The 14944-nt window shown below is 40.6% G+C and overlaps 1 protein-coding gene across 1 annotated transcript; it reads right to left on the minus strand.

The window, feature by feature from the left end:
- Positions 1-9626: 9626 nt before the first annotated feature.
- Positions 9627-12509, minus strand: LOC101572366 (melanoma antigen preferentially expressed in tumors-like). The gene is made up of 4 exons (XM_004644208.1): positions 12175-12509; positions 11732-11786; positions 11196-11512; positions 9627-10101 (listed from the first exon to the last, which is right to left on the minus strand). The coding sequence occupies exons 1-4, from the start codon at positions 12507-12509 to the stop codon at positions 9627-9629; spliced, it is 1182 nt and encodes a 393-aa protein (XP_004644265.1).
- Between the last annotated feature and the right edge of the window lie 2435 nt (positions 12510-14944).

Here is a 14944-nt window from a genome sequence, read left to right on the forward strand (position 1 = left end):
ATGAACGACCATGCAAGGCAGGCATGTTGGCTCAGTCCTATGAGCCCTGCTCGAGGAGGCTGCAGCAGGAGGATCATAGTGAGTTTAAATCCACCCGGGCTACATAGTGAGTTTGGGGTCAGGCTGTTTTACAGATCAATACCTTGCCCAAAATAAAAGAAAATAAAGAAAGTAAAGCACTAAGGTCATGGGAATCAGGTTGCAGTTAAAAGAGGAGGTAAAGAAAGGCTGGGCAGGGCCTGTGACTGTTTCTCATGAGACCCTGGAAGTGACACAACACAAATGACTCCTCAGTTATGGAGGGATTAGGTCTAAGGACTGCCAGACTTTTCTCTGAATGAGGCTAAGAAACTAAATGGAAAATGCTAGAAAAACAAGATGTCAACTCTTGTGATTGAACTCAAGATGCATTGAGCTACATCCACATTGCTCATTTAAAATTTTCAAACTTCATAAACAGCTAGATGGGGCCTCCTCACAGAGGCCAGGACCCGCCAGGTGCGGAGTCAGGTGATGGGGGTGGGCATCCGGGATTCTAGGCAGTACAGTGGTAACTGGAACTCCGGGACGGAGTGTCTCTACCTCTGCTCCTCCTAATTTATCCTCCTTGTGAGCCACCCCTTGCCACACCCAGGCCTTCCTTCCCAGCACACTTGGATTCCTGTTGTGGCTCTCCCTCTCCACCTGGTTAATCACGGAGTTGCACCTGCCTCAGCCTCCCAAATGCTGAGTTACAGAACTACACCACCACACCGGATTGTCATTTAGAGAGATCTTTTCTCAAAGCAAAAACAAAACAAAACAACCAATAACCAAAAAATAAAACAAAACAAAACCCAAACAAACCTCAACAAACAAAAAAGCAGCTGAGATGTAAGACCACGGAACCATGACCCGATGCAAATGTTCTGGGTTCAGACCCTAGTCATAAAAAAACAATTAAACAGGGAAAAAAGCCCCCAATAGGGTAGAGACAGCAAAATGATGGCATTCTTTATGTTGAAGTCCTCATTCTGCACACATAATGAAGAGGAATTCACTTGTGCAAGGAAAAATTCTGGAGTCCACGACCCCAGACGCATGCAGGTCCGTGTTCTGAGGTGGGGTATATGTGAGGAGCATCGATTGACCTGTGGAGGATTTGTGATCTTCAGAGATAGAATTCTTCTTTATCTCATTACAACAGAATTTCCCCCACCCCCAGGCAATGTATTTCAGTTCATTGATTGTCAAGGTAGTACTTCCTGTTCCAGTTTCCACGACTCCAGTCTGAAAATTTGCTGGTCACTGTGCTGCATAGCTGGTTGGCATAATACATGTAATTACATAAACCAACCTCCCATTAGCAAGTTATTCTGTCCATGCTTCCTGCTTGCTTTCTCAAATAAGTCCCACAGCAGCAGATATAAGACAGCAATATTTTAAAAGTAACCTCAGTCAATACCCATCAACATAAATCAATCTGCCTCCAAATTTTAGCAGTTATTTTGTTGTTTCTGCTTGCCAGTGCAGTCTTTAGCCTCATTTTCTCTCCCTTCCTTATCACCTGTCTTTTCACTACTGTGAATGGGACACCTAATGCTCAAATATTGAGTTCTTATCAAACTCTGTGTCTCTGAGATACAGCCTTGCTGATGCCTGAATTTTTACTAAGATTCTGATCTTTCCAGCCTCAGCCTACAGGGTGCTGAGGTTACAGGAGTGAGGCCGAACACGTATGTACCCACTAGAAATGTTTGGTGGCCTACACTTCTCAGCATAGCACCTCGAGGCTGAGTTAGGAGGATCACCAGGATTGGGAGGCACCTTTGTGGTTCTTGAGTTCAAGGCCTGCCTAACTTTTAGTGGGACCCGTTTAAAAGAAAAAGCCCAAAGAGTAAACTAGAAAAAGAGAAAGGTAAACTATCTGCTGATACTAAGTGTTGTGGAGGATACTCATGATTACAGAGTTTGAAAGCCTGAGGAGACATTGTTCTGAGTTTGAGATCTTCTGGACTGCAGAGTGAATTACAAGCCAGCCTGAAGTACATACTGGGATTTTCTCTTAAACACTGTAAAAGTCAATAATGTATACATTTTACTGCAGAAATCCAACTGTTTCACAAGACTGAAATTCTGAATTATAATGCATAGTTGAATCCTCTCATCTACTCACTTGCACCTACATGGAATGGAACACGGATGGTATCAGGAGATACAGGCCTTTAGGGAGCCTGGCTGCGGCCACATGGGGCACCTGCCTTGGGTGGGTGGAGACGCACCAGGGTGCAGTGGTTGGCCGGGTCCTCAGCCTCCCCGGCAGCCAGGCAGTGATGCTGTCCCCAGGACCCTGGAGGACTCCTCCACGCCTTTTATTGTCTCCTGATCCTGTCTCATTTTTCAGGTAGTGCTTGCCACTCAGTGGTGCTTCTGAGCCTCCACCCAGTTAATGCTGACTGCTTCTCATTCTATTTATCTTAATAGATAGATAGAATGAAAAGTCCCTTTTGCAACTGAAGCAGTAAGAAGGCTTGGAAATGCTGCAGTCACGTGCTAATGGACTGCATGCAGCTTTAGAGATTCCCTTACATGTGATCATAACAGATCGATGTGTGAGGTCGGGCACAGTGTTATTGACGACTGACTCTGGCAGAAAAATAATAAACATTGGAACATGTTAGGGACTAGGAGGTCTCTGGTCACATAAATATTTTCTAAATTTTCTGGATCTAGAACAACTGTAAAATCAAAGAATATCATCAGCAGGGAAGTACACCAGCAGTCTCCACATACGGTGATCCCTGAGGTGCTATTTCATGCTATCAGGTCTGTGGCCTCTCAGGTCAGCAAAGGACCTCCTAGGGTCTTTCTTTGTTTTTATTTTATTTTATTTTTGTATTTTAGGGAAAGGTATATGGGGTGTTCAGGGTTTCAGTAGTAGATTGGACTCATAGTGATCCCCCTGTTTACAGCCTCCCAGGACCAAGGGCCTTTAACGCTTTGGTGAAAACCAGATCCATGGCACTGGTCTGTAATCAAATCACTCCTAGAACAAAAAGCAGGTGGAACACAGTAAGGAGTGCAGGTTGGAACTGTCAGCAATGTAAGGAGACCCTGCCTTAAAACTTAAAACTAGGGCTGATGAGATAGCTCAGCGGACTAAATACCTACTTAGGTAAGCTCGTGGACCTGGGTTAAATCCCTGGCGCTGCATGCAGTGCCAGCCCCACCCCTAGGCACACTGAGCTGGCCACCTAGAACAGGCATTGTATCACATGCCTATAATCCCAGTGCTGGAGAGGCTGACAAAAGGAGGATCACTACAAGTCCAATGTACAGCACCTCTTAAATCTTTTGTCAGTGTCAGCAGTCTGGGTGAGTCATGGCCATTGCTGGACTGAGTTGCTTTCTGTGAAAGCTTGAGAGACTATTTTTTATGTGATACTCCTTATGCCCACTATATATCATTGATTACTTTCCACCTTGGTCTCATAATCTTGTGATGAGAAAATCAGGGAATCGACTGAGATAAAGGATGTCACGGCCGAGGTTCTCATGTTTTCAGCCTGAGCTGAACTCACAGGGTTTGGGGCAACATATTGGCTATTCTCTTGGTCCCTTCATCTATACTTTGAACTCCAAACCTCCGTTTTTAAACACCCAATAGTGTAGATTAATGACATTGCGCAGTAATGAAGGCAGTAAACTTAACAGTCCTATCATATCTTTCTACTAAGCTTAACATTATCTATCTTCCCTCATCTTATCTCATCTTACTATCCTATCATTACTATCTAATCTGAAGGAGAAACACCTTACATATAAAAGGAAAATGTTATTTTCTAACAAACACTATTCCAGTATTCAAAATCTTACAGAACGTTAACAGTGTCATTTTATACATAAGTGAAGCCAACCTAACATAGCAACATGACAATCACGATACCACTTATTTAGCGACATACTTAAATATTCATTTTGATATAACATAGCCCTTTTAACTAATATATCTATCTAACACACAAGACACTTTCACCTAATTAGTCATCTTTTAATAGGATATACATTACAAGTTTTTGTTAAAGGCAGAGGTCTGAATCTGAAAGAAAAGTCTTATCACAACCAACAATCTTTGTTTTACATCTTGGAAAACCTGTCTTCAGGAAAGATGAATATATTTTATAAATCATGAAATTAATGATAATTTATTACCATTCATATGTGATAGCTATTGTTTAATTTGGTTTTCTACCAAGAGAATATTTTATGTGCAATCTTTATTTCAATTTTTTCAGAAAAACTTCACCTTTAAACCAATAACTAAATTATTGGGTGGGGGGGGCTTCTTCAAAGAGACTAGGGAGATTATGGGAGATTCTTAATTTATGAATAAAGGCTTCACACCCTTATTTTTATGAATTGGAGTCCTGGCTAACCATCTCTGGATGGTTGACATTACCCAGATAAATAATGTTAACCTTAGTAGTAAGATATGACAGTACTGTTAAGCTTACTGCCTCCATTACTGTGTAATGTCATTCTAAGGAATTTTTATTCATTATCTTAAAGTTTTTTATATTATTATTATTATTATTATTATTATTATTATTATTATTATTATTATTGTGGTACCAGGGATTGAACTTAGGACCCTGTGATTGCCAGGCAAGCACTTACTCTTCAGCAAATCTTTTTTTATATATATATATAACCAGGGATTGAACTCAGGCCACGAAGATGCCATCTTAGCTCACACCCCTGTAGATGCCTCTACAAGGCCTGCCACCATTTAAATGGGATGTCATATGGAAGCAAATGTCTAAACACCACTGGTTTTGTACTGAACTTACACTACTGAGCCATCTCCCCTGCCCTATCTTAAAGTTTTGATGATCTGTGGGTAAACCCATTAAGATATCGCTTAACCAGATGGTAAATGAAAAGAAATCATACTTTTAGTTCTATATCTCTAATTGTGTTGTGTACAAATGATCATAGAAGAGAACAACTTTTGAGCTCAGATAAAAGGAAGAACAACTTTTTATGGAATGACATGCTAGCACATAACCAAATACACAGAACACACAAACAAACATCTTTACAAAATCAGAGTGCACACATATATTTTTGACCAAATTGAATTATGATAACTCTATTACAAATTTTATTTATTTATTTATTTATTTATTTATTTATTTATTTATTTATTTTAGAACCAGGCATTGGACTCAGGCCCTTGTGCTTGCCAGGCAAGTGCTTATTCTACTGAGCTATCTCCCTGACCTCTATATTATAAATTTTAGACATTTATGATCATAAATAGACCAGTCAGATTTTGTTGTTTGTCCGCCAGCAGAGGTCACTCAGAAAATCTTGAACAGAATTTTAACCTAAAATAAAAACATATTTATGCATTTTATATCTTATTTTGTCTTAGTACTGCTAAGTTTCAGCTCAGGTGTCTCTATATATTTTATTGCTTATTTCCACCTTAGCTTATCATTGTGTCAGTTCTTTCAGGTCCTAGGTCAACTCGAGCTTTGTGGCAGTCAACATTATTTTCTGGGTCTGGATTCATGGTTTAGCCTGAGAGTTCATCGTGGTACCTAACTAGGTCACTCAGTACTCTCTGGAAATCATGGGCATATCCTCTAGCACAAATTAGATGCTGTTACCTGACATCATTTCTGTTACTCTACTTTCACCTTGTATAAAATGTTAAAAATTTAGAAGTGTATAATGAGAAGTGAAGTTAGAGATATTGATTCTCCCCTTGTTTTGTATTTTAATTTTGGTTGTATTGTGAGAAATACATACAATATATTTTGGAAGAGGAAGCCATCTCAGAGACTCCATTCTATGACCCGTGTATAAAACGATACAATTAATTTAACTTATTTGGAGGACAAAAATTAATAACACCAGAAATATTAGCCCAATATTAGAATGGAGTCAATTACTACTACCAAATGAAGTGTGAACATCCTTTTGGGTTTATCTGAACAGTTTGGCACAGAATGTATCTTTGTTGGATAAATAGATCCAAATTTGAAGATGCTGTCTTAGCTTATACCCCTGTAGAGGCCACTACAAGGCCTGGCACCATTTAAATGGGATGTCATATTGAAGCAAATGTTTAAATACCACTGGTTTTGTACTGCATTCCAAATCTTCATATTTGCTTGTAAAATATCAAAACTTTTAATATCACTTTTAATTTAGGACTGTAATAAGGCAATGAAAATTATCAGGAATCAAAAGAATTGCAAGCGATCTTTCAAAATATCCTCATTATTGTAAATCTTAGAAAATACCTTTTTATTTAAACATAAACTTTTTTTCTTGAGAATAGAAATAGACTTTTAAATTGATAACTTTACAGGGAAAATATAAAATATTCTCATTTAGTGTCATTTGTAATGGAGAAAGAGTCCATTAGAAATTCCTGGCTGCATGGCCACTTGCCTCCATTAGGTGGGCAGTGTAGCATCTTTGTTACTGTGGACCTTTATCTACACTACCTAGGCTTAATATGTGCCTGCACTTGAAAGCTTTAATCATTTTTTATTTAATTAATTTCTGTTTGTTAACCCAATATTTCATTTTATAACATTACAATTTTGAAAGTTTTGCTAAAGAAAAAATTACTAATTGAGTGGTACAAGATTCTGGAGTGATTAAAGCTGGGTCTTGAGTTGATTGAATTAGAGTTTTTATTTTTCTGTATAATCGGTATGGAAGACAGTGGGAAAGCCCAGGATACCTCTTTAGATTGGGGCTCTCCTTATGGTTGCTGCTTTTACTCCATATTCTTTGGGTGGGGCTTGCAAGCGGCTAGTACATGAAATGGGCTGTGTCACCTCCATTTTCCCTCCCCATGAGACAAGGGTCTACGGTCCTGTAGCCATGGTTGCTGTGCATAGCCGCTGTGTGTACCAGCTGTTGCTCTGCCTTTGACTACTTGATGTGCTGTTTTTACCGAGGCAGGCACTATCTTGAAGCAAACTGACTGCTGGTGGAAGCAACGTGCATAGCAAAGATTGAGGTTATGTTGTCCCATAACACCGGCCCTCCTACTTAACCCCAGGCACACAGAAGTCTAGCTTTGTGTACTTGCCAACATTTTTGATTGCACCAGTCCTGTAGATCCATGGGTGGGTGGGAATCATTGCTGGGTCTGCCAGGGACCACAACACTTGTGTTTGCCTGAGCTAGCCTGTGGTCCATCCATTGTAGCAGAAACAGGACCCTTGGAACTAGCAACTCCTAATTTATATGATTGTTTTTCTTTTTATCTAATTGAGTAAAGCTAGACAGTTGAAACTCTATGTGATGTATCTTTCTTTTATCCTCCCTATCCCCTTCAGGCTTGGGATTTGATTTTAAAGGAGATCCCTGAGTAAAATATATCATAGGTGTAAAGTGCTTATTAATGAGAACCTAGGAATGAAAAGGACTTTTAGGAATCAAGCATGTGAGAATGACCTTTACATATGTATACCTGTGTGATTCTTGAGACTCTACTTGTCCCATGTTTAACTACATGTAATTTTGCCTAATTCTCTCTTTCAGATTTTTTGAAAGCTCCTTTATCTCTCTGCCCCTATTGAACCTGTTTCTGACACTACTGGACCCACTTTTGGCCCTAATGTACCTGTGTCCCACTGCTTTATTCCTGATGATGTCAATACCTCTGCACACCTGTCCTGAATACTGGCTCCAAGAAGTTAGCTTTCTTTTCCTGTTGCACATCCTCAGGAAGTCTTTCTCTTGGTCACTTGTCTCTTATTGGGGCTCTGTTCAACTGCTAAATGTAGGAATAAGTTAGACCCTTTGTGTACTACAGGGAGACAGGGCAGAAGAAATGAGCAGAATGCAGAAAAGAATACAAGTTATGGGTTGGGAGGTGGCCCATCGGCTGATAGGCAAGTGACTCCAAGGACAGTAGGGACATTTATTGGCACTTTTTCAAAATTACTATCTGGTGATATAATTTTGTCTAGTGACTCACAGCTGAAATTGGCCAGGTAGGATTTTTTTCTTAAGACTGATATAGCTTAACTACTTTAGGCATTCTGGGTCATCCGGACTTCAAACATATGAAAAATTTTCAACTTCAGAAGCTCCTAACACAAGTGAATCAAGCCATCCTGAGAGTGTAGACAGGACCACTGTGGAAGCACTGAATTAATTGATCAATCAATCAAACAGTAATTAAACAAGGAGATACCAGATTTTTTTTCCAGGGAAGGAAACAAAAGCCACAGTTGCTGGGAGTCCAGCTCCATGGCACACCACTGGCCTGGCATTGTTGAGACCCCAGTGTCTATCTCAAGCACTGATGAAATGCACAGAGTATTTGCAAGATAGCTTGTCATTATTGTGACTGGAAATCCTACAACCTGCCCCCATGGGAATGCTATAATCCAATGGCTTTTTGATATCTAACCAATGGAAATTTCTCAGGACAGAGTGGAAAGTCTGGGTCAGGGTGATACTTCAGGCCTGTAATTGCACAAGCCTTGAAGGCAGAGATAGGAGGATTCCAGGTCTGAAACTAGTCTGGGTAACTTAACTCCTTTTGAGATGAAATAAATACTTTGGCAAATGGGAGAAGACCAATATATTGAAGTGGAGGGCTTGACCATCAATATAGTTAAGATATATTATTTATGTGTACCAACATAATGAATGTGAACATTAAGCTGTGTAATCATATTAAATGAAAAATTAAAAAAATAAAACAACAGTAACATATGGTCAGAGATACCTTAGTGTGATGATCCTCAATTCAGTTGCCTGCGGAGGCAAAAAGAGAAAATAAAATCTCCCCTAGATACAACAAATGCAATTATTATGAATGGCAAATCTACTAATACATAAAAAGTTATCAAATGAATAAATTGAATAATCAAGTCACTGAGGGATTTTAAAATGTTTATCTGAAAATTCACTTTATTTTTCAGTCTATGCTTTCATTTATATTTGAGACAGGGTCTCAGTGCGTAGCTAAGCTGGTGGCAAACTCAAGCTGACCTTCAGATCTCAGCGTCCAAAGTTATGAGATTATAGACATGTACTTGCTTTATGTTTTCCTTAACTTTATTAAAAATCAATAATTACATATCATATTAAAAATTGTAGACAAATATTGAAATTTGAAAGATATAAGATGTAGACAGAGTGATTTTTAGAGAAATATTTCTGAAATGAACACAACATGTATTTGCTTTACATGTGAGGTCAATTTTACGAGCATTTGAACATTTTCCATACAAGACCGACATGCGTGTCTTCGCTACTGCTCCTGTTAGGGTGACACAAGGGAGAACAGTTTCAAAGATGAAAGATTTATTTTGCCTAACAATTCAGTTCATAAGCCAACATGGGAGAGGTACATAGTAGAAGGCAAACAGCTTGTTGTGTGCTGGTTGGAAGCAGATAGTTGAACTGGATTCGCTTTTAGCATCACAAACTATAAAGTCATTGAACTCATCCAGTGCAGAGAGCCAGGCACAAAGGTGCCCTCACCTCCCGAGACACCACCTGCCAGTCTAGGTTGCTTTGGGCAGATATGGAGTTTGAGAAAATGTCATCATCAAAGTGGGGATCCACAGATACGTGGAATGGTGGCATTGAACGTGCCTTCAGTAGCGTTGCTCTTCTGTGACTTCCCAGTTCCCATTTGACTCAAGTCTTTGGAGCCTATATATTATGCACAAATCCCAGAAGTAGGTGTAGATCTTGATCCTAAGAGATGGTCTTATATCCTTCAAGATCTCTATGAGCGCAGCACAGACCTGGGAAAATCTCTGAGGGTGCAAGGACTCTGTCGGGATATTGTGTTCATAGCTCTCCAGGGGTGCAGGATACAGACACTCATTTAAATGACTCAGTCCAGCAATTCGGCACAGCAGGACCTGAAGGATGCCCAGGGATAAGGGGTTCCCATAGCAACTGAAAGTCTTGAGGTGGGAGCAGTTGCTAAGCGCAGGCAAGATGGCCAGTATCTGGGAGTCTGTGATGTCACAGTGCTCTAACGCCAAGTTCTCTAGCGTGTTGGCGAGTTTATCTAGCAGAACCTGGATGGTCTCAAAATTGAACGATTTCATTGAAATCATCCTAACAGTCAGAGACTTGAGCTGGCTTGTGCTTGCACATTGGGACAGATGTCTCAGATCAGATTCATATAGTGGACTTGAATTCATGGAGAGGACCTCCAAGCAAATCTTGTTCCTGTAGAGAGGGAAAGGTATTTTGTATGAATGAGGTGATGACTAGGTGCCATAGAATGGCTGATAGTTAGGAGAGCCTGTTGAGGTCCAACAAAACCCTTACTCCTGATGATCACAGAGATGGTGTGTGTTGAAGACATTGATCCCTTCAAATTGCCATCACCTGTGTGCTTAGCTCAGTCCACATTTCTGTCCTGTGCTCAGTGGCATGGAGCAAATTAAAGATCTGCACAGATTCTCCAGTGAGTTATTTGATGAAAGAGTGGAAACAGGCAGATTTGAACAATGGCCTGAACTTGGCCCTGTTCCCCCAGGAAGTCCTTTATTCCTGTCTTATACCTGCACTCCTCCTTCAAATCCTAGGCTGAAGAATTCTGTGGTTTCTATCTGCAATTTTTCCTGGTTGTGTGCAATTATGGCTTTTAATTTCCTGTTCCTAGAAAGTCGTTTAAGCTTATTATGGGGTTTCGTGTAATTGGCTGCATTATGGACATGATAGCTGACTAGGGACAAAAAAAAGCCTCTATGAAATGTGAGGTAAAATAGTGCTTTTCTACACTTGTGGATATTTAACTTCTTTTTCTATCCCTGAAAAATGAATCTAATCTTGCAGTTACCATTTCTAAAGCACATAGACACTGTTTTACTTCCCATTACAGCTTTACAGACATTCAATTTTTCACGTGCCCCACCTTGAAGGTTTCCCTTCACCCTTCCTGGCATCCTAGCTAGACCTGCTTCCCCAGGAGGAAATCAAAAATACCTCATTGTGCCAGCTCCTGGGGTTTCTGGACATGGAGCTGCTCCCAGATTCCCCTCTGAGTGTAGGATCTGCCTTCACATGGGTGGCTAAATGAGATCGTACTATGTCCCAAAATATGTTGTCTTTTCCACTTCCTAGTATCCTCACCAAGGACATCTGTGGGGCCCACAGATGCTCTCTTCTTATCTATGGTAACCGTGAATGTATAGGTAACTCACCCCAAGATCTTATGCAGATTTCCACGCAGAAAGTGGACTTTATCTAGGTGAAGCTCCCGGAGACTGTGCAGCTGTCTTAAATGGTTCGCATAGATACGGGAATACCACTTTTTTTCAGATAATGACAGGGAAACTCCTGCACTCAGAGTGCTGAACTGAAATGTGTGAAGGTTTTTCATCTTCTTGAGCTTATGAGCAAATGCTGTCATGGTATTTGGACTCCAGTCACTCAACACGTCCAGCTCATGGATTGAGTCCAACTCCACAGACCGAAGAATCTTGAGGACATCGAAGGCAGCCGAGGAATAGATGGTCACCTTCTCACAGCATAGTTGTATTGAAGCTTTTCTCTTCTGGGCCCAGTTCAAGAGGCAAAGTAGTAATTCGTCTTGTGTGGCATAAGATGAACCACAGTTTTCAAAATTAATTTGTGCTAATATTCTCAAGGTGAACATTTTCTTGTTTAATATATGCTTGCTTGTGCCCTGACTCCTGGCATCTGCTGAATTGGTGACACTCCTGGCTCTGGGCCCTACAGTCCAGAAGTCCTGGTGTACATTCCTCCAGTCCAGCACCTGAAGTTTCCACCTGCTGTGGGCAAAAGAGGAAGCAGTGTCAGAATTCAGATAAAAACTCAAATTCTTTCCTGTCTTGCTTTTCCTCTTCCTGGGCCTCAGCTGCCTCTCCATCTTTCTTGAATTTATTTTCTAGCCTATTCATCTTTCAGGCAGCATGGCTTGCCATCTAGTTTCTTTGAGGGGTTGACAATGCAGGTTCCTCCTGCATTCACTGTATACTATATATGTGGCCCTCTTAGCAAGAAACCACTTTCCAGGGGATACTCATCAAAATTCAAGACCTCTGTGGTTCTCAACTTCACAAACTGTTACAGACTTCTGATTTTCTAGTTCCATGAGAGCAACTGTCTCTTCTCTAGAATACCTGTCCCATCTTTCTGGTATTGATATATTCTGCTCACCTGTCCTGAACCTTCTGAGACAACTTCGTATCAATTCCATGCAGTATGGCTTTTAGAGTCCGTAGGTTTCTCTGTTGTGGTAGGATTACTCCATACTGAGTGTGTGCGTCCTTGGATTTCCTCAGATCCACTAGGGCTCTCAAGGGGAGGGAGGGGAATGGCCAGGCCTGCACCATCACCTTCAAGAACTCATTGTGTTCACCCATGAAGGCATCCATGAACAAGTCGTGGTAGATGTGTGGGGGCAGATCATGCAGAGCAGTGCTGGCTATTGTCTGACTCTTCAGCAGGCTGTTCTTCACCAGCTTGTACAGAGGAGGTGGTGTGCTGTGCATGCTCATCCTGAGGTATCTGGAAGGAGAAGGAATGTCAACATCCAGGGAGTGACACCTGTGCATTGTCAACCTCAGAGACTCAATCTAATCCCTGAGGACCTATTACAGGGTAAGATCATGGCCTGGCTATAGTGAAGCATTATCAGTTCAGGCCAATATCTCTGCAATATATGTCTACAAAGCCATATTTGTGTTCCTGTTGCCATCAGGACCCAGTTACAATGTGCAATTCAAACCACTACTTCTGTGAATTCCAGACCTTCGGAGAATTGGCTTTAGCATGGGGTGAAATTACAGCCTCTTCTTTTGGGTGAAGTTTCTGGTCATTGGGCCAAGTCCCTACCATAGCAAAAGAAGTGTCAGATGGATCTGAGTGTCTCCTTACCATCTCAATTCTTAACCATGAGACCAGGTTGAAGGGAGAAGGGAGACCCATAAATGGATGGCATCTTGTTCGTTCTAAGAATTTTCATAAAAATAAATGTTAGCCATGTAATATTGTATAGTGCATGTGGACATTGAAAAGGGAAAATTGCAACTGAGATATTGTTTATAAAATTCTTTCATGTATGACACCTTTTCACTTTGTTATTAAGTGTAGAAGATAAAGAGATGAGGTGTGAGTGAGACATTCAGTGGTGCTCTTGGGACCCCTCTTATCCCCTGCAGAACCAGCCCAGGCCTGGTGAGTGAGAGAATACTTCTGCTGCACTCTCAGGAACCCTCCACATGCAGCCCAGGCCTGGTGTGTGTGAGACACCTTCCATGTTCCTCTGAGCCCACTGGATCCCTCCAGACTCAGCCCAAGCCCAACTTGTGAGTGAGTACTTCTGTCCTGCTCTCTGGATCCCTCCAGACCAGCCCAGGCCTGGCATACAGGTTTGGTGTGAAACTCTGCAGCGGAAGTCCCTGCAGAGAGGCTGGGGGCCAGAACCACCCAGCTAATCCATGAGCAGAACATCTTGCCAGAGAGGCAAAACAGGTTCACTTCGTAGGGCTGAGGCAGGAAGAAGCTGAGCATGGTAGCCAGACCCAACTGGATGAATTTAAACGTAGTAGATCTGCACCTGGTAAGATGAGATGCTTTTCTAGACCCAGGTCTATAAGAGCATCCTCCCTCTTTCTCTCTTGACTGAGAGGGGACAAAAGGAAAACAGGAAGAACTAGTCTGCCTGGAAAAGAACAAGTTCATCAACAGGAGGTGATCAGAGAGAACATAGCAGCACTAACAGAGCTACAAATTCCCAACTTAATATCTGCTTTGTATACAGACATAATGATTGCTCTTAATGTCTAAAATACAAAGCCATTACTTACAAAAGTTTGTCAACTGCTAAATATCATTAGCCATTATTAGTGTTCCTTATTGTAGTTCTGTAAACACAAAAGTATAACTACCTTAACAGTATAATCTCTCTTGGGTAAGAATTTTAGTAGGTGCTAAGGTTGAAACTACACCAAACCTCTATGCCAGAGGTCAAAGGCAGTGCTATACAAATTGGAAAAAAGGAGCAATATGCAATCTCAGGCCCACAGATGACCCAGAACTAATGCAGAAGACACTAGGAGAGAAGAAATTTGGAATCACACAGCTGCAATGTCTGAATTAATAGCATCTGAAGCAAAGAAACAACTACAGAAGGCATAAAGGTATAGAGGAACTCAGATCAGAAATAACCACTGAAATAAAAATATATCTGATTTATTAGCATGTGAAGTAAAGAATCAACTACAGAAACATATATAGAAAATCAGAGGGGCGGGGGGAGATGGCTCAGTAGGATAAGTGCTTGACTGGTAAATGCATGATCTGAGTTCAATCCCTGATTCTGAAAAAAAAAAAAAAAAGGAAAATGAAAAGAAAATCAGAGCAGAAATAATCTCTGAAGTAAAAAAAGAAAGGATAACTATAATGAAAGAATTAATAACTGCTTCTGAGACAATGATAAAAAAATTAGAAGAGTATAGAAAAATGATGAAAACCTTCAATGAGAAATATAGGAAAGGAATAGCTCACAGGAAGCAGAGTGAAAGAGATATAGAGGAACTTAAAATCTCAACCACAAGCTTGCAAAACCGTTTGAGTGAAAGTGATAACAGAGATTCAGATCTTGAAGATCTGAAACATCACAGCTCGAGAAAAGGTAAGAAAAGATCTCTTAAAAACAACTAGGATGCAGGAAAAAAAAATTCATCACCTTCAGGACATGCAAAGATGAATAACGTGAGACAAATATGCATCAGTGAGAAAGAAATTGTCAATAAAAATGATATAAAAAGAATATGGGCAAAAGTAACAGCAAAAAACTTCCCAAATATGTGGAAACAATCTGACATTCAGGTAAGCGAATTATATAGAACTCCAAATAACATCAAACCAATTAAAAACACACTGAAACATATAATAGTCAAGATCTCAGAAATCCAGCAGCAAA

The sequence above is a fragment of the Octodon degus genome, unplaced genomic scaffold, assembly GCF_000260255.1.
Source record: "Octodon degus isolate 3935 unplaced genomic scaffold, OctDeg1.0 scaffold00194, whole genome shotgun sequence".
NCBI lineage: Eukaryota > Metazoa > Chordata > Mammalia > Rodentia > Octodontidae > Octodon > Octodon degus.